The sequence below is a fragment of the Candoia aspera genome, chromosome 13 (genome assembly GCF_035149785.1).
Source record: "Candoia aspera isolate rCanAsp1 chromosome 13, rCanAsp1.hap2, whole genome shotgun sequence".
NCBI lineage: Eukaryota > Metazoa > Chordata > Lepidosauria > Squamata > Boidae > Candoia > Candoia aspera.
The window spans coordinates 20,868,529-20,894,684 of NC_086165.1; the positions used below are offsets into that span (position 1 = coordinate 20,868,529).

Genomic DNA, 26,156 nt, shown 5'->3' on the forward strand with positions numbered 1-26,156 from the left:
GAACATTAATGCCCAGGCTGTGGCTTCTGAAAGTAGTAACTCAACTGTCCATCCTCTGCTGGAGCAAAACTATGGAAATCATTATACCGTCTATTTCTCTGCTGCTGCCTCCTCCCTTCCAATTTTGCTTGATACCTGTAGAGTACTACTGTACTTTCAGTTCTGTCAGTACGTTATTTTTAATTTTTTTAAAACCTGCCTTTCCTGGTCAGATAAGTGCTCAAAGGGGCTGACAGAAATTTTTTTAAAAAATACAAAAAACTAAAAGGCTACAAATGCTGAAATCAACCACTTAAAGCCAAGTACAAGGACCGTGTTTTACAGATTGTCTAAATGCTAAAAGACGGCTCCCCATCAAGGGTATCCTGACAACCGAGAAGAAGGCCATCTCTTGCAGGCCAGAAAGCGGGATCTTCAAAGGGCCTTTCCTGAGCTCTTAATGGCTGGGTAGATAGAAGAGGTAGCGCCTTAACGCAGTGTTTCTCAACGTCGATAACTTTAAGATGTGCGGACTTGAACTCCCAGAATCCCCCAGCCAGCGTGGCTTAAAGTTGCTGAGGCTGAGCAACACTGCCTTAGGGTGTTAAAGGCCAACACGTCTAGTGGCGTCCAGTTAGCAACTCGGGCAGCTCTTTGAGCTGTGAGCAGCCCAGCTGCTGCATGTTGCACCTATGGAAATTTCAGGGTTCAGGGGCAGCTCCACAGAGAGCATGCTGCGGTAGTCAAGGCAGGGCGTAGCCGGGCATCGATTCCATCTTCCAGAAAGACAGTTTGGCTTGGCGCTGCCTCCGGCAGTGAACGCAGTCCCGTCTCCACACCCCCTCCTGCCTTTCGCCCCTTTTCTGCGAGGCCTGTCTCTCTTCCCCTCCTTGCAATGATACTGTGCACTTGATTTGTTGCACACGGAAACCGTCTCCCTTGCCTCTGTGGCAGTCACTACTTTGTCAGAAAGTACTTAAGTTTGCAGACAGGCTTTTAATTAGTGCTCACCATTTCATTTATGTTTGCTTTCTTTTTTTTTTCATTCATATTCTGTTAATTAAGTGATCAGCCTCTAATCTTCCCCTGCCAGTAGCTTCATGTAGCCATCTAATTAAATTAATTGGGGAAGATGTTTTAAGTATGTGATTAAATCAATTAATATAATTTATGCCTGGCTTAACTGTACAGTGGGAAAAAGGAGGAGGGGAAACAGCTGAAGTTTGACTGGATTGTATCTGCTGCAGGTCCCTCCTGTCACTGATCAATGCCTTCCCTTGATTTTCAGCATCTGGCCGCCAACTGGAATCGCATCAGGAGCTCTAGGAGGACGATTATCCATATCCCATCGTTAGGTATAACGCTTTTGTCTGTGGGTCTATCAGCAACCTCTATTACCCACCGCATTATGACTCCTTGATTGAGTTCAGGGAAGGCCCTTGTTTTATTCAAATTGGTCTCGGCAGGAAAATGTTGTCGACATGATGAGAGTAATAACGCAGGGCCTTCACTTGAAACGGCGTTTAATTTGGGGATTAAGCAAATAAAGTCATTATGTAGAGGCCGCTATTCAGTGGAGAGGTGATTTGCTGTAATTCGCTTTCATCTGTATGAAATGAACTAAAAAGTTGTATTCTTTCCCCCACCCCCTTTCGCTTTCCTCTCTCCCCTCCCCTTAGAAAACCCCAAGCAGAACAGACAATGTTTCTGCTTTCCGTTAGCAGCGAGGGAATATGGGTTTGCTTGCTTGGGTGCTGTTGCACCAATAAGCTAGGATGCTGTTTGCACCCTGCTTTTAATCAAATGTGCAGTCAAAATGATAAGCTGCATTCTCTGAAATTATTTAGTTCTAATTACGAGCAGATGGGATGGTTTATTTGCACCTTGGGCGCCTCAGCAAAAGGAAATGCTGTGGTGCACAAGAATAATTAAGAAGTTGAATAGTGGGGTGGGTTTTTTTGTACTTAAATAATCTGCAGCTTCATGTTAATTAGCACTTGGGTAATTATTTAATTACATTTATGAATTGGGGGGCTTAAAAGCTGTTTCCCTGTATAGCAGTCGGGATTGCAAACCACGATGTTTCTCAAAAGGGCAGCAATACCTTTCTAGGAAATTGCTGAAAATGGGAACAGAGGTGCCCAGTTTTAAAACAAACGAACTGTCTTTTAATTGGTGGAGTGCAGAAGATGTCTCCGTAGAAGATACCAGGGAGCCCTTTCTTTGGAGCACCGGCCTCTGTGATCCTTGCAGCAAAAGAGTTTAGGGAGAGCAATTAGCTGGAACAGCCCTTGGAAGGGGCGCGTCTGAACAGCAGCTGCTGAGCTGCGCATCGTCCTCAGGCGTTGCTCTTCTTCAGACATCCTGTAAAGTCTCAGGTGAAGCTTGCAAAATAGACATCACAAAACTCCTTTTTCCTTCTTGCCTTTTTTTTCCAAAAAAATTCTGCTTTTGATGGAAACATGAGCAACAATTTAGAACATCCTTGGTTTCTTAAAATCAGATGTCAGCAATGTCACCACATCTTAAATCCTTCTAGAAATCCTGTCTTGGATACAGTAAAAAGACATGGAGGCTTTTCAAGAAGTGAAATGTGTTAATAGTCTAGATACCATTTTTCCTTCTGTTACCAAATGTCACTGCAAAATACGCAAAAGTATTAATATCTTTTAAATAAATTATTGCTCCTTTTTTTGAAGACATTTTACACAAAATAAAATGATAAAAATATAACTAGAGAACTAGAGTCTTTGGAATACCTGCAATTTTAATAGATGTTTAGTTACAGAATATATATTTTTGCCTAGCCTGGGGAGGACACTTCTTAATTCCAGGGACATGGAACCAATGCAATTGAATTGAAAGTGTCCTGAGTCATTGTTCCTGAAAGAACAAACTATAGCAAGAATTTGTGGCTCTCTGCTGTCACCACAATTGAGACTCCTTGATTGTTACCAGTAATGAATAAAATCACAGAATTTTTTTTTACCAAACTTGCAATTGTATACATGCTTATTTTGAAGTAATATTTGTTGAACCCCACTGGATTTTATTCTAAGTGGACTCGCACCGGATTAATGACCTTTTTTTTCCTTTCAATCAAGGTTTTTTCTTTACTCCCAAAATGTGTGCTAAACATGTTTACAGAATGTTTTTGTAATTGTCCACTTGGGCCAACAGCCTCATCCTTAGGCTGAAGTTATACATGGTGTGATATGCTTCCCAGTAAAAGTCTTTAGGAAGAGGTTATCAGGTTTCCTGAGAGCATGAAGTACTATTTAGGATGTTGGACTGGCACCGGCGAGACCCATGTTCTAGTCCTCCCTTGACCACAGAAGCTCCTCTCTGAGGCCATCCTACCTCACAGGGTTGTAGTTGGGAAAAATGCTTTGTGTGCTGCCTTGAACTCCTAGAGAAAAGTTGGGATATACATCTAACAAGTAAATAATAATTGTTCCCTATGTCAGATGCTTAAGAAAGATGATACTGGGTACACTTTTAAAGTACATCATTAAATGGTTATTTTTAGGTTGTTACACCAGTTTGCAAATGTTTGAGCTTCAGGCCAAGGGAAGTTTGCCTTTCATGGTAAATGAAGATACTTCTACTCTGTTCTTCTACCAGTTAGACCATTAGGGCACTTTTTGTTTCTTTTTCCTCTGGAAAAGTAATTGGCATCATCTTAAGATGGAGGCATGATGCTGGTTTAGAGGCCAAAAATAAAATGCACAACATGGTGCCCTTCCCTGCTCTGTGTGCGTCTGCAGACATAATGACTTGATGCCGGAGCTCTGAATAGTGTCATCTTCATTCAGGGGCTGCTTGTGTTTATGAAGCCCGGTTGTATTTCACGTAGCGCAAGAAAGAAAGCCTTTAAAAACTGACTGACTGACTGGCCTTCTCTTGGAAGTATAGGCACGCCTGTTGGGCTACTACAAAAATTTTGAATTGAAAAAAGTAACACTTGAATAAATTCGGTGATTAATTCTTCTTCAGTTGTGCTCTGTATATTAACCAATAACAAAGCTGGAGTATTTCATGAACCTGTATCAAGAGCTTGTGACAATGAAAACTCTGAAAAAACAATTTGAAGGTCATTTCATGCACAGTAATACTGAAGGGCAATCATGTTGGTTGAATTTGCAGCAGAGTAAGATTTTGTGGTGTGAAATAATGCTTTTACTGAGATGTTGCTTTTGGTTTAAGCGACAACATTTTCCTCAAATTAGAAATGCTCTTAAATTGAAAGTTGGGGGTATTCTTAATCTACGGGAATCTTCTCAGTTTTTCTCCTTTCCTGATTATTCAGGACCATAAACCAATTAGACAATTTACAATTTCCCAGATAAATATGTGCATTTTTAAAATTAATGTGGACATTCTGGTCCATTATTTTGGGATTTCATTGGTATGAAAGGACTTTCATCCATTTAAAATGTTGGCCTTTAGGGGTGTCACTTTCTAATGATATGAACAGCTCTGCCCTATAGCAGTTTGTGGGACTGGATCTAATGGATGATTTTGAAAGCTTTTTCTTCTGCCGCATAATCTACTAACTTCCTATTTTAATGCTACTTGAACTGCTGAATAAGAGGTCTGGATACGAATATTGCAAACCGGGTGAGGATGCAAGAGAACCTCCTGATCAGGAAACCCAGCCAGGCTCTAGATCAGTGTTTCTTGACGACTGCAACTTTAAGATACATGGACTTCAACACCCAGAATTCCCCAGCTGTACTCGCTGAAGAATTCTGGGAGTTCAAGTCCACGCGCCTTAAAGGAGTGGAGGTTGAGAGGCTGAGGTTGCTAAAGTTGCTGAGGTTGAGAAACACCAATCTAGATCTTGCCCTTCCTGCAGGCAAAGGTACACCATGTCTCTTGTGATAGGGGTGGGAGCTCCTTGAATTTTGAGCTCAACTCCCATCCATCAGTGAAATGCATCAGCCTGCCACTGGTCTGCCACTGTTTCAATTGTTTTGGGAGCCTTTGAGACCCAAACGCTCCAGCATCTTGGAATATCCCAGAGCCTGTTTCCTGTCTGCCTTCTCTGTGCAGTCTGCTGCACCGAGACGTCTTCCTTAAGTTTTTGTCTTGAGATTGGTCCCCCATCCCCATTAAACGCTAGACCGAAGCAGGACTGAAGCTTGGCTGGTTGGGGAATTTTGGGAGTTGAAGTCCACCCATCTTAAAGTGGCCAAGGTTGAGAAACACTGATCTATAGTATGGGAAAGTCCACCACCTGATGGTACCACAGGGCCAGGAATTAGATTCATTGCAAAGCCGTTAAGAAATATTCACCCTGGCTTGTTTTCCAAACGAGTTGTAAAGGTGAGACTCAAAATAGACTTTTATATAAATACAGATTTTGCTTTTTATGCAGGATCAAAAAACTAACAATCGTGTTGGGGAATGGAGGAAATTTTCTCTTGGAGAAGCTGTTTGATCTTTTCCCCACCGTGCTGGTTTGCATCCCCTTGGCTTGAATTCATCTCTGGAGATGCCTGGTGTACCTCCCCTTTGCCTTGCCTTGTTCTGTGGAAGAGTTGCCTTTTTTACCATTCTCTTCCAGTAATCCCTGCAAGACCATTTGTGATGGCAACTCATCCTGTGTTAAATGCATTTCCGCGAATGGGAATTTTTTCCCCAGCGAAATGTTTAGGAGCAGAGTATCAGAAACTAGGACCCTTCACTATTATATTTTAACGTATCCTAGTCTGCTTAACTGGATTGAATTTAGATTACTTTTTGATTCCATTGTCTATGGAAGCTAAATGGAACTTCTGCCTTCAGAAGCATATATCTGATGATAAATACAAAAAGTAGCTCATGGCAGTCACCTCCAAAGCCTCCCAGTAAGCCTTTTGAAAGCATTTGTTTGGCAACTGCTGCAAACAAGCTGTTGTGATAGCTAGCAAGGTAATTTACTTTCCTATAATTAATTTTCAATTGTCAGATTTCATTCTGTGATCTTCCCCCAAAGCCAGAAATTGAACGGTGTATCTAAAATGTCTCCTATAACGTTTGCCCAACATACAGTATATAGATTGGGTACAACTTTTCCATGTTTTTAGAGGAATTTCAGACCCATTTCCCAAGATTCCAGAAGCCTTAATATACAATTATAAGCAAAATGCGTTGTTTTAATCTTGTTAACAGACCAGTCTGTAACAGCACATCAAACCTGCAGTTATTAAGCAGCACTTGGTATTGATTTTCTGACAACTGTTCTGCTGACAATTGATCTTCCTTCTTTTCTTTTTAATACTAAGTTTTTATGTAATTAGCTTAATTTCAAAACCTTTTTAGATGGGAATAACCAAAAGTGTTGTATAGAAAACATCTTACAGGAATCACGCAGTCCCTTTGAAGTATTAATTCTATATCCTACTGACACATTTCCAGTCCTAGAGAAACGGACTTGCCATCCACCCAGCAATGTGCTTGCGGAAATCCTACGCACATTATATCAGAAAGGGCCCAGCAAAACCCCTGCTTGTATTGTTTGCAAAGTAATCCAGATGTCACAGTAATTGCAAATTAAAATGCTTTAATGCAAGAGGGAGAGCAAGCGAAAGAATATGTGTGTGAAAATTCAATTAATTTTGTTTTAACGGAAAGTGTTCTAGTTTTAATTATTCTATCAGGAAAAGACAACCAAGACTTTAAATGTAGATGATTTTAGTATTTGTGATTTTAATTGTCTTAGTCTTATTTTTGGCTTTGTCTTGTATTTGCCATGTTTTTATATTAGCTGCTTTGAACACGATATGAATAGAAAGGTGGGCAATATAATTCAAATAAAAACCAAAGACATTTGCTCTTAATTTTTTTTATTTTAATAAATATAGATTGGTACGCATCTTAAAATGTAGAATAAAGTTGTATGTCAATTTATTACAACATTCCTTACTAATATACAATCTGGATTTATTTGAGTGTGGTATTAGTCATAATACCATTTTAAGATCTAGTGCTATTAATTGCTTTTCATTATGATGTTCCTCAATTTTTATCAGGTTTTTCTCATAGAGAAATAATAGCAAACAAGACAGTTAAAATTCATTAAGGAGAGTGCTATGCTTGAACCTGAGGATGCTACATTTTTCCTCTTTCTGAATATAATTATAGGGAGATGCAATTTTTGTCACTAATTCTTTAAAAGCCAGATTAGGGCTCTAGTAATATGTTTTTAAAAATGCTGTGCTTCACAGGAAAGCTTGACTGTGTACCGTATTCAGAATTAGTCTGGCGTATAATTTTTTCAAATTTCAGTTAGATTCAGAGCCCAGCGTTGTGCTGTTTTTCTTCTTTTTTAATGGATGAATTGGGGTTGTGTTGGTTGAAAGCAGAAATCAGTAGTTTTTACGTTATGTCTCTTTTTAATTTTTCTGGAACATTTCTGAAATGTAGATGATAACTTTTGCTGTAAAATGCTGAATTTCCCCTCCCCAGCCCCCCCCCCCAAAAAGCAGTATCCCAAGATGGCTAACAGAGTTGAACCTTCTATGGATGTGATGTGTGTTAATGAATTGGGATGGCTTCTTTCAGGATACACGCAGTCTATTCGAGAGGCAGATCCAGATTTTGCTGTTCAACAAGGATCGCAGTTTGGAAGGCTCTGCGAGATAAAAGGTACGACGAGTTCCTTCCAGCAGCTATGCATCTATTGTGCTTCCAAAGGAGAGAGGCACATTTCAGTGGATTCATATTTCTGAGCCAACAGACTACTGCCCCCTTTGCCATTTTGACAGGATTCATATATTATTCTAAGCTGTAATGAAGCCATTTGCAGGGCCACAACTAGGGGGGGCAAGCGGGGCATGTGCCCCGGGTGCTGCGCTGGGGGGGGTGCCAAAATGGGCGCGGAATCTGTGTTTGCCCTGGGTGACACAGACCCTAGTTGCAGACCTGGCCATTTGGCTTTGGTTTAGCAGGTTGTATGAACCCAGCCTATTGTATCTTAATCAGCACATCATAATTCAGCAAGCCAGAGCTTTGCATAATGTACAAACCTAATTAATGTCTGTCAGTTTCTATGCAAATATTACTGGTAGCCTGATTCGTTTGTTTTCCATGCTTTTCAATATCCACACGAAGCCACTGGATATAATGGTAAGGGAATGTGGTGCTGCGTGCCAAATGTATGCGGATGACACCCAGCTCTACCTCTCTCTTCCGTCTCCTTCAAGCGCGTCAACTTCTTTGGGTGGCTCCTGCAAGGGACCGACTGAGGTCAGGACGAAGCATAACCAACTAGGTCTGAATCTGGGCAAGTCTGAAGGGTTGGTTGTCCAGTGAGGGTGTCCTTCCGAGCTCCAGCGGTGGCAAGAGACACCTTCCGTCAGCTGGGCATGAGTTACCAACTTCCTGGAAAGAGCTGTCCTGGCTTCTGGGATCCATGGGAGGGTTTACCTCCCGAGTGGGTTGTTATAATGTGCCTTATGTGGGGACACCTGTGAGGTGATACAGGACCCAGCAGTCGGACCATACTTTGGTGCTCCCCATTGGGAGCATGAGATCCCTCCCCAGCACCGGCTCCCCAATGCTCCCAAACCAAATTCAGAGTGCTTGTTTTAGCAACCATGACTTGAGTCCTGCCTGCCTAAAGAAATTATTTCCCTGTTTTGTCACCAGCTGGCAACTCCATCCACCCTCTGTTGGGTAGGAGGCACGGCCAGAAACCCTTGAGGACTGGCAGCCACACCAAGACTGTGGAATCCTCTCCCCTGAGAGCGTAGCTCCTGGCTGGTCCCCAAACGTACCGTACTTGTAAAAGTTAGCGTTCTTTGCACTTTTTTAGGAATTGACGTGATGGGTGGATTGGATTTTACGCATACTTTTATAATTATTTGTTGTTTTATTGTTTTGTCTTTCCCTGTTTTGATTAAAAGTTGTTTATTGCTATTTTCATGTTTGGTTATAAACCATCACACGCTGTCATGCCACGAGTAGGTAAGCATAAATAGTTACTTTGGTCATTTATTCCTATTTTGTAAATTTCCCATCTAGTTATTTGGGGGAGGCACTAAACGCAGGATCCTGCTTAAATGAAGTTCGTTTTGTTTTATTCATGGACGTTTTTGCTAGTAGGCTATTATTATTATTATAATTAGTAGTAGTAGTATTCCTGGTACTGCTACAAACTAGTTTCGTTTAGCCAGGAAAACTTTACAGTTGCATTGCCTGTCCCAACACAGAAAACCCTTTTGGTAAACTGCGGATGCATTTAAAAGCAGAATTGCAAGTGGGCCTCTTCTGGGACTAAAAGAAACAACTTCCACGTAATGGAGCTAAAGTAGCTCTTGGGATCCCAACCCAGGTTTTGCCACTGTGTCTTCAAAAGATAACCTGTGAAAGAGGTAGGCTGGAATCCAAGAGATGCCCGAGGACTTGAACAATAGAGCCTCTGATCAGATCTACAGGGTTCTGTGATGTTTCAGATTTTAAGCACTTAGGATCGGTGCACACACGAGTCAAACCAAAGGATAATAATTTTGTGACAAGCCACCGCAGATCATATTACAGGAATTCATTGGCTGGGAGGAGAGCAACTTTTCAAAATACATAATTGAATATGTTCTGAAGGCTTTAAAGTTTTAAACCTAAGATGAAGATTAAATATAGAAATCCAAGACATAAGAGTGCTGTTGTATGACTTGTGTGATGTGTTGTCCCTGGGGATTCAAGGTGTGGTTTTCAAAATCCCCAAACTGCAGGAGAAGAGAAGAGAAGAGACTTTTATTGTCATTCCACTATACACCAAGGTGCACATTTAAATGAAATGTCGTTGCAATTGGCTCACAAAAAATAATTACCATAATACCTAATGTATATTCCTTGCCATTCCACTCCCCTAATCATCATCCCTGATAATATCACGGTCCTACACACCACATGCGCCTCCGTGAAGTAAGAGGGGATTGTTAAGAGTCCAGGAGTCTCATAGCCCAGGGGACAAACTATCACCCAGTCTGGCTGTTCTGCATCGGATGCAGCGGAACCTTTTCCCAGCGGGCGACAAGGAGAACAAGCCACGATGGGGGCGGGAGGGGTCCCTGACAGTATTCCGGGCTCCAGACAGACAGCGTGTACACACTGTATCCTGGATGGGAGGAAGTGAAATCCCAGTTATCCTCTCTGCTGTCCTCACCACCCTCTGCACAGACTTCCTATCCGAGGCACTACAGCCTCAAACCAGACAGAAATCCAGTTGGTCAATACACTCTTTATGGTGTCGCTATAGAAAGTAAGGAGGACGGGAGGTGGAAGATGGGCTTTCCTCATCCGGTGCAGAAAATGCAAGCGCTGCTGTGCCCGTTTTACCAAGGATGCAGTATTAAGAGAGCAAGTCAGACTGTCCATTATCTGCACCCCCAGGAACCGAACGCTACTGACTGACTCCACAGCTGTGTCATTAACGAAGAGTGGTGTATGGCTGGGCCGGTTCTTTCTAAAACTGATGATAATCTCCTTGTGTTTTTTGAACATTTAGCACCAGGCTGTTTCTATTACACCGATCCACCAAACCCTTCACCTCCTCCCTACCAGCCCAGTCACTATCACCCCTGAGAAGACCCTCCACCGCCGTCTCATCCGCCTACTTCACGACGGAGCTGGTGTAAGCCTGGCACAGCCGTCAGGGGTCATCCGGGCAAACAGCAGTGGGCTCAGGACACAGCCCTGAGGAGAGCCAACGCTCAAGGAAACTGTTTCCAACTTGCGCCGCCTGGGGTCTATCAGTGAGGAAGTCAAGTATCCAGTTACACAAAGGAGCCCAATTTGTTCACTAAATGCTGAGGAACAATCATGTTAAATGCTGAACTGAAATCAACAAAGAGCAATCGCGCACAGCTGTTCTTCTCCTCTCGATGTGCCAAACTCAAATGAAGAACAGAGGAGATTGCATCCTCTATAGCACGCGTAGAATGCAAATTAATTGTTGCACGTTGGATCAGGGTGGCATCTAAACATTATTAAATAAATAAATGGTCCAAGGTACGTGCATGTAATTCATGCATAATTTGCCTCTTTAAACTGAAGTCTCTCAAAACGTTTGTGACCGATTTCTTAGCAAGTTTCACAACTACGGGAGATGGATGGGTGGATGCATTTCATACTGATGACAGCTTGTGGACTTGGTGGCACAGTGAAGTTTCCATGTGGCGCTGTTCACCATTTAACGTGGTGCTCGGTACAAACCCTAATTTACCTTCCTGCGCATGCTTGACGGGGAGCCACAGGGTTTTCCTGACAAGGGTGATAATGGAGATTTCCATGCAGTGGGTTTCCAGCACTCTTGGAAACTACCATGAAGGGAGGTGACAGGATTGTGATGGCAAGGGGGCTCTGCATTGTGCAGAAGCTCCCTTGGAAGGACAAAGGGCTGGCGATCAAAAGCCCTCTAGAGGAAATCAGCGTAAACCAGGAAGACTTCCCTTTTTTCTTTTTTCCTTTACTCCTTTAGCAGAACAGCAAAAATATTAATTTGTCAGTGGCCAACTTTGCTGGCTACCCAGAATGACATACTCTACATGATTCATGTATATTTCAGCATCATTATTATTTCATAAATGCCATTTGCACAAAAATGTATCCTCAAAATTTATGGGAGCCTAAAATAATAACTTAATTGCCTTTATATATTATGGAGGCACTAATGTTGTTTTGTCCTCAGTACAACTCTCTTATATTGTAGTGTTTATTTAAGGAAAGATTTGTTACTTCTGAATGAGTTAGAAAGTTAAAGGCAGCATGGAATCAGACATGGAAAGTATGCAGCTTCTCAGACTAAAGAACAGCTTAGACCTGATGTCTTTATTGCATCTCTAGCCCATGGTTCTTGAAGGCGCATCCCAGAAAATACTCGGATATTGCCTTTTTGTGTGGCCATTCAGTTTGCTCTGTCTTTACTCTGCCCCGCAAAATGAACTTAATGGTATATTGTCTGAAGATAACTGCAGAGCAGTAACTCTGCTTCCCCCAGCACTGTTATTTTGAGGATTTTATATAAAGCCCTGCCAGGCTGGATGTTCTTTATGCAACAGATCTCCGTCCAAAGGAAGCTGCAATATGATTGAGTATGTCAAAGAAAATGGAGGACGGGAGAAAGGTGGAAAGCACAATCAGCGAAGCGAAGCGAAGCATTCTTTTTACTGTCCAGAATAATTAGGTACCATCAGCAGCACCCTCCGTTCCCAAGTCCTAGAATGGCCAAGTTAAACAGATGCACTTTCAAGAGAGCTAAGTGGGGACACTGTTTGCTTTTGAATGAGAGAATTATTATTCATGTTTTCTGTTTTCTCTACTTTAGCAAGTTCCAAATGCAAAAGAGCAATAATGTGATTGTTACAGTTGCTGAAGAGTCTCTGGTAAAGGATTTTGCCAGGACACTTTTTCAAAGTCTTAAGTAAACACTGCCTGTCAGATCATACATGTGCTTGGTTTCCCTTTACAAACGCTTTGGTGATTCTTCTTCATCAGTTTGTCCGGTACATTTTGAGAACTTTTTTTAAAACACTTTTCAACAGTGCATCTGTAACAGAGATTGCTAACCTATCGGATTCCTATTCCCCCTGGTTCTCTTTTTTAAAATAGAGTCATGTTGGCCCGTGCAGCAGGGGATGATTGGGTACGAAAGGGAACCTGGCGATTTTTGTGGTGGTCTTTGGTTCCCTCCCTGCCAGAAGTATTTGGGTGGGCCAGACAGCAGGCCCCGTGCTCTGGCATGCACTCCTGGAGGGCTCTTTTACCTCTCTCTCTCTCCTCAGAGCCCTAATTAAGGTGCCCAACCTGGGCACTTTTGTCTATTGTATTTTTAATACTTGGGGTATTTTTAATACTGTTGGGGTTTTTTTCCCCTGTTGTCTTCTTGCTTTATTATTTGCCGCCCAGAGTCTTCACTGATTGGTGGCCTACAAATATTGTAAGATAAATCAATAAACAGATTTATTGACAAACTCTGAAAGTTCATGCCCTGTCTGCGTTATTTGCTTTACCTCTCAAACTCCACTCTTGAGAAGCCCAGGCACAGGGACTAACACATGCAGAGACTTATTCCCACTTCTCAACCATCTTTTGGTCTGCCATTAGTTTTCCTTTAACTTCCTGGTCATCCAGCTTTCAAACAGCACCTAGCAAGTATTGTGTTGTTGTTGTTGTTGATGGCAGTCTTAATAGAGCACTAGTCATTTTGCACTTGTGTATTCCTTTTCTTCCCCTCGTTTGGGCAACACAGTTGAGTTTCCTAAAGGAGCCCTTCCTTCCTCTGGTGCAGCTGTATGGATTCATGCTGGTGAGCTCTTGGACTTTGCTCGCTTCTTTGGTTGCCTCCCAATTTCAGTAATCTCATCTTGAGAAGAACAAGTCCCTCCCAAAGGATGTTTTCCTTCTATAGAGGGATAGTCGTCATCCCAAGGCCTTCACCCTGTAAGAACTAAGAAGGGTGTGGGGACTGTTACTACACCCCCAGTGATCACGTCACCAACTTCTCTGTTTTGCACAGCTTCTTCAGATCTTCTGCGATGATGATGATGATGATGATGATGATATACCTACTTGTTCTCTAAGAGCCAATACATAAGAAAGCCCCATACTTTTGCTGGTTTTCTATCTTTATTCCTTTGATTCACCTTGGAATCTGTGTCATTAACTCCCCAAGGGGAAAAAAGCTTCCTATCCTGGTCTCCTTGCCAGATTGTTGAGCTCATACAAGTGCTTAATTCACCTGCCCGCTTATTTTCTTACTGTCGTGACACTTGGTCTCTAGGGCGGAGATGCTTTTGTCAGGGGGGGCTCCCCATCTGCTGAAGATCTTAGAATACTAAATGGATGCAGGCTACTTTATGAATCACGACTGGAAAAAAGGCAAATACAATTTTAAGCTACATCAACAGAAGTATAATTTCCAAATCATGGGAAGTAATCATTCCATTATAGTCTGCTGTGGTCAAAGCCGCTTAAAATACCCTCTCAAATTCTGGGCACCGTGTTTTAAGAAGGATTCAGAGATGCTGGAACAGGTGCAGAGAAGGCAGTGAGAACTAGACTAAAGTTTGATAAATAGCCCTTAGGGGTAAATCCAGCCAAAATGAAGCAAACTGCTTTTTGTGGCAGGAGGGACCACCCCAAACACAGCACGAACAGTAGACTCTGCAGACACTCAGCCCTACCTTCAGGCATTTGCTTACAGCAGAAGCTTGCAGACCTGGCATGGTTTGATTAATGGCTTTATTGCAGACAAGCTAGAAGGTTCCCTAGTGCATAACGCTGGAATCAACCCTTGTATATCTGTTCCAGGGCTTAATTGTAGGCCTTTCGTTCCTGCCTTTTTGTGGCAACAGAAATGTGGCCGTTCTCTTGCTGGCCTGGAGACCGGGAGATGCTTGCTCAGTGTTTACGTAGCACTTCTTCCAGCTTGAGAATCACTGGTTCCTGTCTCACCAGCTTCAGCTCTTTTATCAGGAAACGATATAGTAGGAACAGTCAAGCTACTCTGTCCATGCTTTAACTCAACTCAAGTTAGCGACTGTTGTTGTCATCTGCAAACGTTAATTATATAGATGTGTTGTCAGATCTATTTTGGCTGTATCACTGGGGTTCTGACCATGTTACCGGAGGGCACAATGTGCTCACAGGCACTCACCAGACTCCTTGCCACACGGGGCATTTTACATTTAAAAACTATCATTTTAACCTCAGGAAAGCTGGATGTTAAAATCAAAGTGGCGGTTTCCAGCATTATCTGTATTTTCATGAATTTTTCTGATTGCCCAAAAGGTTGCATTGGTACTTGGAATCCCTCCTTAATTTCAAGATTCCAAGTGCCAATATAGTATGTTTTGACAGCATAATAATGTGGGGAAATAAGCTTTGAAGAGCAGAAAAATGGAGCTGGGGGGCCTCATTCAAAGCTGGAGGGCTTTGGGTTGCTCACCTCTGCGACGTCAGAAGCACACTGCTCATTGCTTTAGGGGAAGTACTTCCAAGGAGGTGTTCTGGCTGCTCCATACAAGGTTCTACTTCGGAAAAAAGTACAAAGCAAGACTTGTACGCTTTATGAGATGGCTATCTCTGCTGCCTTCTAAGCTGAGCTTTGTATAGTCCATTGTTTCTCGACTTGAAGTCCACCCACCTTAAAGTTGCCAAGGTTGAGAAACACTGATACAGTCTGTTGAACTTCACTTTCGAAGCCACACACACTTCCTGTCAACATTTAAAGCTGGTCACTGACAGTAGCTGTGTTTCCTGAGTTTTTGTGCTAGCATTTTGTGGACTTCATTCTGAAGACCAGTTGTTTTTCTTTAGTGAAGAAGGATGGAACTGAGGCATAAAGGTGGAGTAGGTAAAAGGAATAAAAAGTCAAAGTATCTACTTTCTCTCTCAGGATAACAAATAGAGAACCTCAAGCAATGTTACCTTTTTGTCAATGATTATGAGTGTGTTCTCTTTTTTCCCCCCCTTAAAGATCCGAATGTGGATGTCATCTATATTTGCCCCTTAGAACTAAGTGAGGAGATGCTGTGCTATTACAGCAAAGTCTTAGGTCTGCAGCCAGCCGTTCGATCTGGGAACCCCGAGGACATTGCTGACCTGCAGGACAGGTTCAAAATCCTCACCCCTGAAGCCATAAACAGCTTTCCTGTGAGTTTGTATCTTCTAATTACTATAGCTGGGGGGAATGCCGTAAAATTAAATTGGAAATTTTATAACTTGCAACGCTCTGGTACCCATCAGTGAAATATTATTGCAAGTGTTAAGAGCTTCACAGATTAAGTGACTAGTTAAGAGTGTTAGAAATAAAACCCCAGTTGAGTTTTTCAGGCTGAAAGCTGAGCTAAGCTAAGCCCTTCACTGCTGATTTTTGCCCAATGCCTGGCCCCTTTTAAAATGTTGAACTTCAGAGGTTTACAACATTGTGGAAAGCAAATCGCACAAAATACTGCTCACACATCCCGTCGCTGCAGTTGTGCAAATACTTTCTTCACCCTCGCTTGTTTTTATTATTGTAGCAAAATTCAGTTTATGACTTCCCTTTCCCTGCCCTTGAATTATTTTCTGTTTTTAATTGTGAGGTGCTAGATAAGTAGCAATTTTGAACCCTCTAGACAGATTTAATTCCCTAGAATATGCCTTCTCAAAAAGAAGGGTTCCCTGGTCCCCAAGTGTTTTTGATGCTGCTGGAGCGCGATAAAAGTCTTCTATGGCAGGAAATATGGATCCTACGGAAGTCCCATAAACTCTGTTGAAGTTGGTGATCTTGGCTACATCCTAAGTGTTGTTTATTTGTTTCTGTGCATGTTTTCTTGAAATATAAAACCTTTTCACTGCCAGATGATTCCTGGATCATTATTGGGACTATAAAATTATAATGCCACTCCCTACGAGAACTCTCTATGTATTGTGCTATCACAACGTGCATATCTGCCAGCTCTTAAATTTTGTGCTGTTATAAGCTTGTTTTTGTAGTTTAGCCAATTCATGTTTTTTTGTACAGACTTCGTTAAGTGCATGGCTTAGTATAACCTTCCACAAGCTGTGTCGCTGTTATACCAGCCCTTTTCTGGGCCAGGAGGAGGAGGAAAATTCAGAAAAGAGATTAGGTTCAGTCCATTGCTGAACATACTTCACAAGCTTTGTGTTGCGCATTTGTGCTGAGCATGATGTAAGCAGCATCACTAACCTAAGTTTATTACTTAGCATTGGACATGCAGATAAACATGGGACAGTGTGCATGTGTGTGCATGGAGGGTAAAGAGTGCGTTTTTAATAACTTGGATGAGCAGGATATGAATTCTTTATCAAAGAAAGCTAAGCCCTTGTGTTGAAGTTAGAATTGCAAATTTTATCAAGAATGAGAAATGGGCATGATAGTCATGTATGTAAACATAAAATCAGAGTTCAGTCAGCATAAAATGCAACCTAAGAGATTTGAAAAACAGAATAAACTCAGATTTCTTTGAAGTCATGTCCACACGTCTGCTTCCCATGGGGAGTTCGGTCTTAGATTTACAGAGGAGCACTGAGCCCACATGGCCATTGCTTTGAGGTAAGGGAACGGTCAGAAGTAGAGGATGAGATGACATAAGAGGGTGTCTGTATCTTTGAAAAATCATCAGTGCCCTGTTCTTTTGGATCTCATTCAAATATTTAGATTTAGCATACTGTGGTGTTTTTCTTTTTCTAATCACTATAAGTAAACAGGGTTGATGTATAGTGGCTTTACATAAAATACAATATTATATTATATTATATTATATTTATTATATTATATTATATTATATTATATTATATTATATTATATTATATTAATTACATGTTTACAGAAGAATCTGCTCTAAATATTACCTATTGGCTAGGTACATGGCCTATCTTATTTGTTTATGCTATTGCCAGATCCCTCCACGTGTTTATGCTTTTATCCATTTCTATTTGTTTTCTTTCTATCCCTCCCCTATTTTAGGCACACTTTATAGCAGGACATTTTACAGATTATAAAGGCAATATAGCCTTGCTACTGAATATATCATTAAGAGAGAGTTTCAGGCAATCACAGATCCCTGATGAATATTCCACTACAATTTATGTTTGCAAACACGCAGTTGTTTCACATGCAATATATATACTGTATATATAGTAGAGATACACCAACAATACAATTTGTGAAACATTCCAAACTTCTGTCCTGTAATTTTTTTAAAGAACCTGAATGCTTCCCTGTTTGACCCAAATGATTGTTGCAGAAAGAGTTTGTAGCTATTAAACTATTTATCCCATGGAATGGAATATAATACGTAAAAGGTGTTTTGTAAATCAAATTGTTTACCAAAAGAGCCCTTTAAAATGCTGCTTTTCATGGGCTGAAATACAAGCTCAGCCGCCTTGGTGTAGATTCTTCATTTTTTTGGTATTGATTTTTTTTCCCTGACGTGGTAGAATCAAACTGTGCCAGAAGTGTTGAGATGAATCACTGTTATCCAAGAGCTGCAAGCTTCTCTTCCGAGTGACAGAAGGAGAATTCCGCATGGATCAAATAAATACAGATGTGTAGTAATTAGTTTTATTCCCAGTGAGCCCATTTCCGACACACTAAAGATGTGAGTGATTATGGAACCTCACCCCAACAGCTTTTATCAATTTAAACTGCTACGCTACAGGATAGGTCATAACCCAGCCTGCTATTAATAATGTATTTATTGCACTCAACATTATAAATTAGCTTGGTGGAAGGAAGAGAAAGCACACTTCTTAACGAGACTAATGTCATCCTCATCCAGAACCGCCCCATGTCCCTGGCTACATTCTTGAAATACAGCCCTAAGACCATTAAGAGGGTCAAAAACCTGATCCAAGGCAAAGAAGCCTATATCGTTGGAGGCCTCCTGAACCAAGACGACCTGGAAGTGGCTGATGTGCTGGACTTGCCCATTCTCGGCCCTGATCCAGAAGTGGCTCATCTCTACAGCAGCAAGTCCGGAAACAAAAGAGTCTTTGCCGCTGCATGCGTTCCGGTGCCCCCTGGGCAGTATGACATCTATAGCAGGCAGCAGGTAAGAATGGCTGCTGATTGGGCAGGTCGGGAAGGCTGAGGTGAGACTATTCAGACACTTGGTTTTCTCCTTTCCATTCTTACTTGGATAGAGCTCAACTTCTGCTGCCAAAGTACTGCAGGACTCAGGTCCATAATTCGCTCAGCACCAGCACGCCACTCCTGAGTACTCTGTAAGGGAGTTATGCATTCCTTTGCCAGGGGGTTGGAGAGCAAGTCTTGTTCACCCATTTTTTGACCCAGGTCCCCGGTGCGATGCCCAGGTCATGTCCCTTGGTGTCACCAAGCTACCTGCCCTACCATTTTTCTAGACTTTTTAAATGGAAAATAGTAATGGTTGGGCAGCAAGTATTCTGCAGAGCACAGCACCAGCCTCAAGCATCTTTCCAGCAAGAGGGCCCACTGGGCTCCGCATCAACCACAGTCTTTGAAAATAAAAATGGCAGGCAACTGCAGCCCTGGACATGGCCTGTCTTCTGATTGATGGGTGTTTTTGATTTGCTGCACTCACCATTGTCATTATTTTGCAAGAGTGCCAACAACATGTTCTCAAAGCTCCAAAGGTAGCCCCAGTCCAAAGAAGCTGAGGGCCCCCCCACTCTGAGTCATTACATTGATCCTCAGCTTGGCACCAGAAGTGTTTGCCTGGATGTAAGTCCAGTCGAAATTCATGGGTTTCTTTTCCAAATGACTGCAATGACTGTTGCTAATTGCCAGAGACTTAATGAGGGTCTGCACAATAATTCACAATACATTTTTTTTCACAGTAAAGTTCCTAAACAGTGGTCTGAATCACCCTTCAAATGCATCTGCATATAGGAATTCAGTTACACAATTATTTAAGCAACATGGGCAGTTTTACAGGTTTGTAAATTTCATGGAGGATTTCTTGCCATACCTTCTACTATCTGCATTTGGAGCAATCCCCCCATCGCAGTATGTTTTTATCAATTGGACCTCCAATGACAAGAGACTCTTGTTAAGGTTTCTTGTCCCCCAATATACTTTCCCAGTTTTATAGGGGAGCATTTCCAGACTGTCAAGGCCAATCTGGGACCGTAGCTCATTTGTCATATAGAGCGTATATTTTGAATTAAATCTGAAGGTGGAAGTGGGAGGCTGAAGTACAGCAGCAGAAGGCTTTGTTAAAAGACTAGGGCCTGAATGTTTTCTACTCAGAAGTTTTGCACTGCCTGCCAATCTCAGGGAGAGATGTTGCACATTTCTTGTAATATTTTAGTGGATGTGAACTTTGCTGAAGCATTTCCAGTTCAAAATTGATCAAATTTCATGCATTATATGTATAATCTTGTATATGAAGATGGAATGGAGTACTGTGGAATATCAGCCCTATTGGTGAAATAAAGCTAAAAATCGAAACTCAGTTCACAAACCCCGTTGAGCATATGGAAATTCAGAAGGTTCTAGAGCATTAGACAGAATTAGGGAGCAAGATATAAATGTAGTGTGGCATCAAATGACTCACTGCAATTGAATCGTATAGAGCCTACGCATGCTTTTTCCCTCCACAGCACTAACCATGTCGGTGCTGGAGATAAGTTTCTAGCTTCTGCTGATGTCATTCAAATAACATTGGCTCCTGAAGACAGTTATGCATGGAAGATGGATGTCTGGAGGACAGAAGATTTGGTGTATACATGGTGTATACAAATCTATGCATGGTGCTTCCATTTGGGCCAGGAACCCATCTGTGGGAGCCAAACTGGATTCTCTCCTGCAGACATTCATGCTGAATGTACAGATGCTTGCTAGGGAGCCTGTGTCATTAGAACATCACTGGGCACTTATCCAGAGTGAGCCTTCCAGACTGGAAACACCTGAATGGGTCTCCTTCCTGTCTCAAATCATTGCTTTTTAATGTGCAATCCTTCTTACTAGTTTCCAAGGGTTGAAGCATTCTGGAGCATCAGTAGCAATGATGAACAATTACGTTAATGCTTATTTATGACATTAGCCTTTCCAGTTTTAAATCAACTTAGGTTTTTAAAAAATCCTCTACCTGCTTGTGTTCTAGGAAAACATAAAGATGTTAGAGGTCTTGGTAATTGTTTAGCCTAGGAAGAAGTGCACGCAGAATCAGATTCAGCTAGATAGGCAGGATGGGCAAAAGCTGAGTCCGTAGTATAAAGCCCAGTAAGTAAGATTCAGGATGCAGATTACAATACAGGAAATCATGCTGGGCCATGAAGTCTCAAAAAGCCAATCCTTGGGTGTATTGGAACCCTCACTGGGCAATATGGTTTCCCACCTACCCTTGCTCAGTAATGTGGTGGGCATCTCCAATAGTTTAGAAGACTGCTGTTTGCTCAGTGCCGAAGAAAATAACTACACTGACAACTGATAACTGATTATTTTATGAGGTCAAATATCCTCAGCCAATCTACAAGTTTTCAGGGGGTTCCATCCCTATAATCAGGGTAGGCATTTTTCGCAGGTTTAAGGGCTATGACCTGGCCTACCAACCATCCAGAGACCCCAAAGAAGACATGGGCTTACTTTGTTTTGTAGGGAGATTAGGGTAAAAATGAGCAGCTTCTAGGAAGCAAAGTGCTTCCTTCCTCATCCTCCTCTTCCTCCTACCTCAAATCAATAAATAAAGGCCTGTAATTGTATTGCTGAAATTCAGCCATTATGCTAGCAAATCTGGTGGCCCAATCCAGGGGTGCTGAGTGTGAAATGCAGCCCCACAACAGATAGAAAAGCAGGTAATACATGCAGGTTAACTTGTAGCCTGAGTTAATCATAGTTATATAAAAATACGTAATATCTCATAGTGTTGATGTGCCCAGTGTGTTGACTACAGTGTTATCTTTATTGTTATGAACTATACCCTGAAATTCTACTTTCACATCATTGTTCCTTCTATTTGTCTCATGTTATTTTTATTTCCTGCTGTAAGCTTCATATGAAATATTGACGGGAGGTGTTAAATAATCAAAGGAAGGTGACAATAATTTAAGGCACAGTTCAATTTTCACTTAAAGATAGCTCATAATTCTTTTCATTGGTACAATCTTTACAATTCTATTGATCCATTTCATTTCTGTAGGGGTCGTCAAGAGAAAACCCATTTATTGGACTTTCAGAAGGAACAAATAATGAGACATGGAGCAAATAAATAGTAATTCTATTTGTGATTGTTCAAATAATAAAAAGTTCCTTAAATTCCAGTATATGAGCCACTATAACAAATTCCTCCCAAGTCAGTCTCTTTCAAAAGGGTATACTTTCCATCTCCCTAACAAGGAAAATTTTTCTATTTAGTCAAAAAATTGGATAACAGTAAATTTCAAATACTCTCGTGATCATATACTGTCTAATGCTCTTCTGTTCCTTCTCTCTTGTTTTTATCGGTGTGTTGTGGAGAACATCTGGATAGAGGATTAGGACATGCATTAGAAAGGGAGTGGAAATATAATGGAAGATAAAACCCTCACGTTTTTTTCTCCTCCAGATGATAGAGGCCCTTAGTCAGCTGATCATAGACTACCCAGAAGTGAAACGTTGGGTGTTCAAAGTGGATAATGAGTTCGGGGGAAATGGAACTGCATTTTGTGACATCACTAAACATCTCAGATGCTACCCTTGGATACTGAAGGAGAGTCATCGATATGGACCAGAGATATGGAATAAGAGGTGGGCTCATGTAAGTCATTTTGGACTTCATACATTTTGAGCAGGTTGTCCCAAAAGGCAGAGTCCCAGAAGGGAAACTCCAGGGCATGTTTCTAGTTCCAGGGTGGAAAGGCTGCGTGTCTCAGACCAGCTTGCACTTCAATAGTCATAGTCAACATCATTAGAATCTCTTCTAATTGCACAAGGTATTAATTTGATAAATAAGCAATGTCCAGGAATTCAGTGGTAGCTATTTTCAAACAGTGATTTGATTGACAAATCAGGCTGAAAAGTTAGCCTCTTGTTCCGCCGTCTTGGCCAATATTAATTATGTATAAACTTTCCAGACTGGTAACTGCCATCATTTGTCACAATAGAAACAAATATATTATGACATGTACGTTTTCATGGAATAGAGTCCACGTGTCTTCTAAAGTGTCTGCTAAAATAAATTTGTTAGTCTATATAGGATGTTGTATTTTTAAACTTTTGGGCAAAAAAGAAAAAAAGTTATGAAAACACAATAGAATTTTATGCAATGTACTAAAACAGTGTTGTTGCTTGCCACATGACCATGGAAGTGTCTACGGACAAATGCCGGCTCTTCGGCTTTGAAACGGAGATGAGCACCACCCCCTAGAGTCGGACATGACTGGACTTCATGTCGAGGGAAACCTTTACCTTTACCTACTAAAACAGTGCACTATTTTTAAACCCTAACCCTGAGGTCTTATCTGAACGAATGTATCTTAATGGAATTATCCTCTTCTTATTTACCCATCACATGAGTAGCATTTTATTCCGGTCATGAACCTCAGTGCTCAACTCCTGCTGCATTTTATCCTTCTCATCCTCTAGAGGTAGTCCTCAGGTGACGACCATAAGTGGGACCGGAATTTTCATCACTAAGCAAAGCAGTCGCTAAACAAAACGTCACGTGACCATGCCACTTAGCCACCACAGTTCCGGCAGTCCCAGTTGCAGGGGTTAGGCCGGGACCTCACGCTTCTCCTGCCCTGCGCGAACTACCTCTGCTTCAACTCCCCCCACCCACCTATCTCAGCCCCACAGCTTGTGTTGGAAGCTGCTGCTCTTCGCGATGCCTTGCGGGAGGAAGGCTGGGCTGCGCAAGCGCCTCCGGGAAGCCCTCACCCCTCCGCTTCTTCCAGTTTTGCCACCACCCCAAACAGCGCCTCCCACACAGCTGCCACACTAGCCTATCCTAGGCCTTCCTTATGTGCCGGATACCAGCCCCGTTTGAGCCAGAAGAGTCTGACAGAAGAACAGAAATAGTTTTTAGTACAGTGCGTGAGAGCGCTAAGAACGTTCAGCCCCAGACTGGACCGGCCAAACAAACAACCCCACAGAACTGTCAAAAACTGTTATGCAATAGAGGCGAGAGGAAGAAAAATAAATTACTCGGATCCATTGGTCTCTAAACGTTTAGGTTCATCTGTGGATCTCTGTGGACTGCTCTGTTCGGTGCAATGGAAATGGCAACTCTGGGTGCAGAGAAGTTTTCAGAATTAGAGGGGGATTGGTGTGAGATCTGAGCTTCCAAACGCATAAATTACTGGATTATGATGCCCACATTTTCTTAATGTCATTTCTTCTGCTGTTGGGCTGTTGAGGTTGACAGATTCAAAATGTAGAATGTATAGTAGTCCTGGAAACTAATGGGGAAAAAATCTGCAAGCGAATTTCCAAGCCAGATGAGGCATTGATTTGAAGACTTAAAGCCACTGCTAGGGTTTGATGTCAATAATAATTCCATGCTGGATTTAGTAAAGCTGGAACTAGGACATACCCTTGCAGCAGATACATAGAAATCAGCAAACCAATCCCAAGGACAGCTATAGAAATAGAATACCTACATCAGCAAATTTAAGGTACATTCTCTTTTTTGAATACAGGTGGCCAAGTTGGAAAATGTCAATGCCTGTTTTTCTTTACAGATAGTCCTCGGTTAACAACCACATTGGGACCAGGAACGCTGTTGCTAAGCAATGTGGTCGTTAAGCAAGACATCACATCAATGAGATGGGCTTACGACCTCACTTCCACTGTGGTTGTTAAGCGAATCACCCATGGTCATTAAGGGAGACACCCCGTGACTTGCAGTTTTACTGCCGGCTTCTCCATTGACTCTGCTTGTCGGAAGCCAGCTATGAAGGTTGCAAATGGCGATCACGTGACTGTGGGATGCTGTGACAGTTGTAAATGCCTGCTGGTTGCGAAGTGCCCAAATTGCGATCACAGGGACACTGCGACGGTTAAGTGTGAGGAATGGTCATAAAGCTACTTTTTCGGTGCCATCGTAATTTCGAACAGTCACTAAACAGGGCAATCATTAACTGAGGACTACCCATATATTATACTGTATACAGAAGTTTCTATTAGGAAGATGCCATGGATTTCTAAGAGTTTGATTCCAGCATCTCAAAAAAAAAAAGATCCCTAATATAAGCCTACCGAAGGATTCCTTGTGAGCAAAATACACCCTAATGTATTGATCCAGGGGTGTTCACCAAGGGAGTCAAGGTGGCACCTGCAACACAAGCCCTGCCCCTTTTTTATACGCATCACACAACCACATGAAAAAGGGCAGGGGTTCAACCGTATTATGATGGCCACCACTGTGATCTTTTTCACCCCACCCTGTGGACGCTGCTGTATTAATTCCCAATATGGCCCCGGAGCTAACGGTATTCCTACTGACATGCTCGTGAGCACCTGCAAGTTATGCTTTCCTACATAATTTAATTTTTTGAGATTCAGTGAGTTAAAGTAAAGAACGGGAAGCTTGAATATTGCAAAGCAAACCACCACGCTCAATCATAAATTGTATTTCCAACAGTGGCTTCTGAGACCACAGAAGCAATCTTAATACGAATTGCAAATAAGCCTACTGGTTTAAAAAGGTTGGGAAGACTGCCACCCTTGGGAAGTGTTAGGACCAAGGCTTGGCTGGCCAAGTTAATGGACAAAGGAAACCAGGTTCGGTGCAGGACTTTGCAGGCGACCCGTAGTGGTGACAGACATCAGCCTGGAAGGGAAGGAATAACAAGATTCCTTAGCAGGAAGAAGGATGCATTTCAGGGGAACGTCCTGCTAATTTTTAACTACCCATTGCCAGGATATCAAAATGAGATGGACCTCCAATGATGTAGTGCTCGAAAGCAGGATATGTAGTAAATTGCCAAAACCTGACAATTGGTTGATAATAGCAACTCTTCCTGCTGCCAATTCAGCTGCTAAGGAAAAAGCAACTAGAAATAGTTTTTGGTGTGCAAGGATTGTGACCTTTTTTCTGACTATGTGTTCCTCAATTCTAAGCTCCTGTTTCTCATGCCCACTGGGTTAGATTTCCACAAGGCCACTCCTTTTCCCATTCCCAAGTCAAAGTATTGCAAACCAGTGCTATGTTTGCACTTCTGCATGCTTCAAACATTTTCTGGAAATTGAATCCAAAGTACCGCATAAACCTACCATTTTATATTTTGCTCCAACATTGGAAGATTCTAGGAAAACCTAGCATGATTCCACCAGTGTGGAATCAGTTCGCCCCTGCTACAGAAGGTTATGTCCCTTTGCCAAGACTCCACCCCAAATTTTGTGTTGAGTTCTGAAAACACACAATTCAGACAAACTGTAAAAGGTTCAGAGAAGGGAAAGAAGGTTGATCCAGGAAATGGAAACTGAGTCCCGCACGGAGGAATTGAGAGAATTGGATATGTTTTGCCTTGAGAAGAGAAGAGAAGGAGGGAGGATAAGTTAGCAGTTTTCAAATAACTGAAAGGATATCACACAGAAGGAGGTCAATTTAGAATCACTGTCTTGAACAGCAAGTTTCCCATAGAAGTTAAATGACAAGATTGGTGTTTGAAAGTTCCTCAGATAGATTCTGGGTGCTTGTCCAGACACATCGAAAGAGTTACCTGCATTCCTAATCCCAAATACTGTACAGTAAGTCCCTGAGCACCTCTTTTGCATGGGG

General features: G+C 41.9%; 1 protein-coding gene across 1 annotated transcript in view; it reads left to right on the forward strand.

The window, feature by feature from the left end:
* Positions 1-26,156, forward strand: part of IQCH (IQ motif containing H) — an 89,083-nt gene that overhangs the window by 26,413 nt on the left and 36,514 nt on the right. The window contains exons 10-14 of the mRNA XM_063314342.1: positions 1,268-1,334; positions 7,528-7,611; positions 15,443-15,618; positions 18,252-18,524; positions 21,999-22,190. Of these exons, the coding sequence (XP_063170412.1) occupies positions 1,268-1,334; positions 7,528-7,611; positions 15,443-15,618; positions 18,252-18,524; positions 21,999-22,190 (792 nt within the window). The remainder of the gene's footprint in view (positions 1-1,267; positions 1,335-7,527; positions 7,612-15,442; positions 15,619-18,251; positions 18,525-21,998; positions 22,191-26,156) is intronic.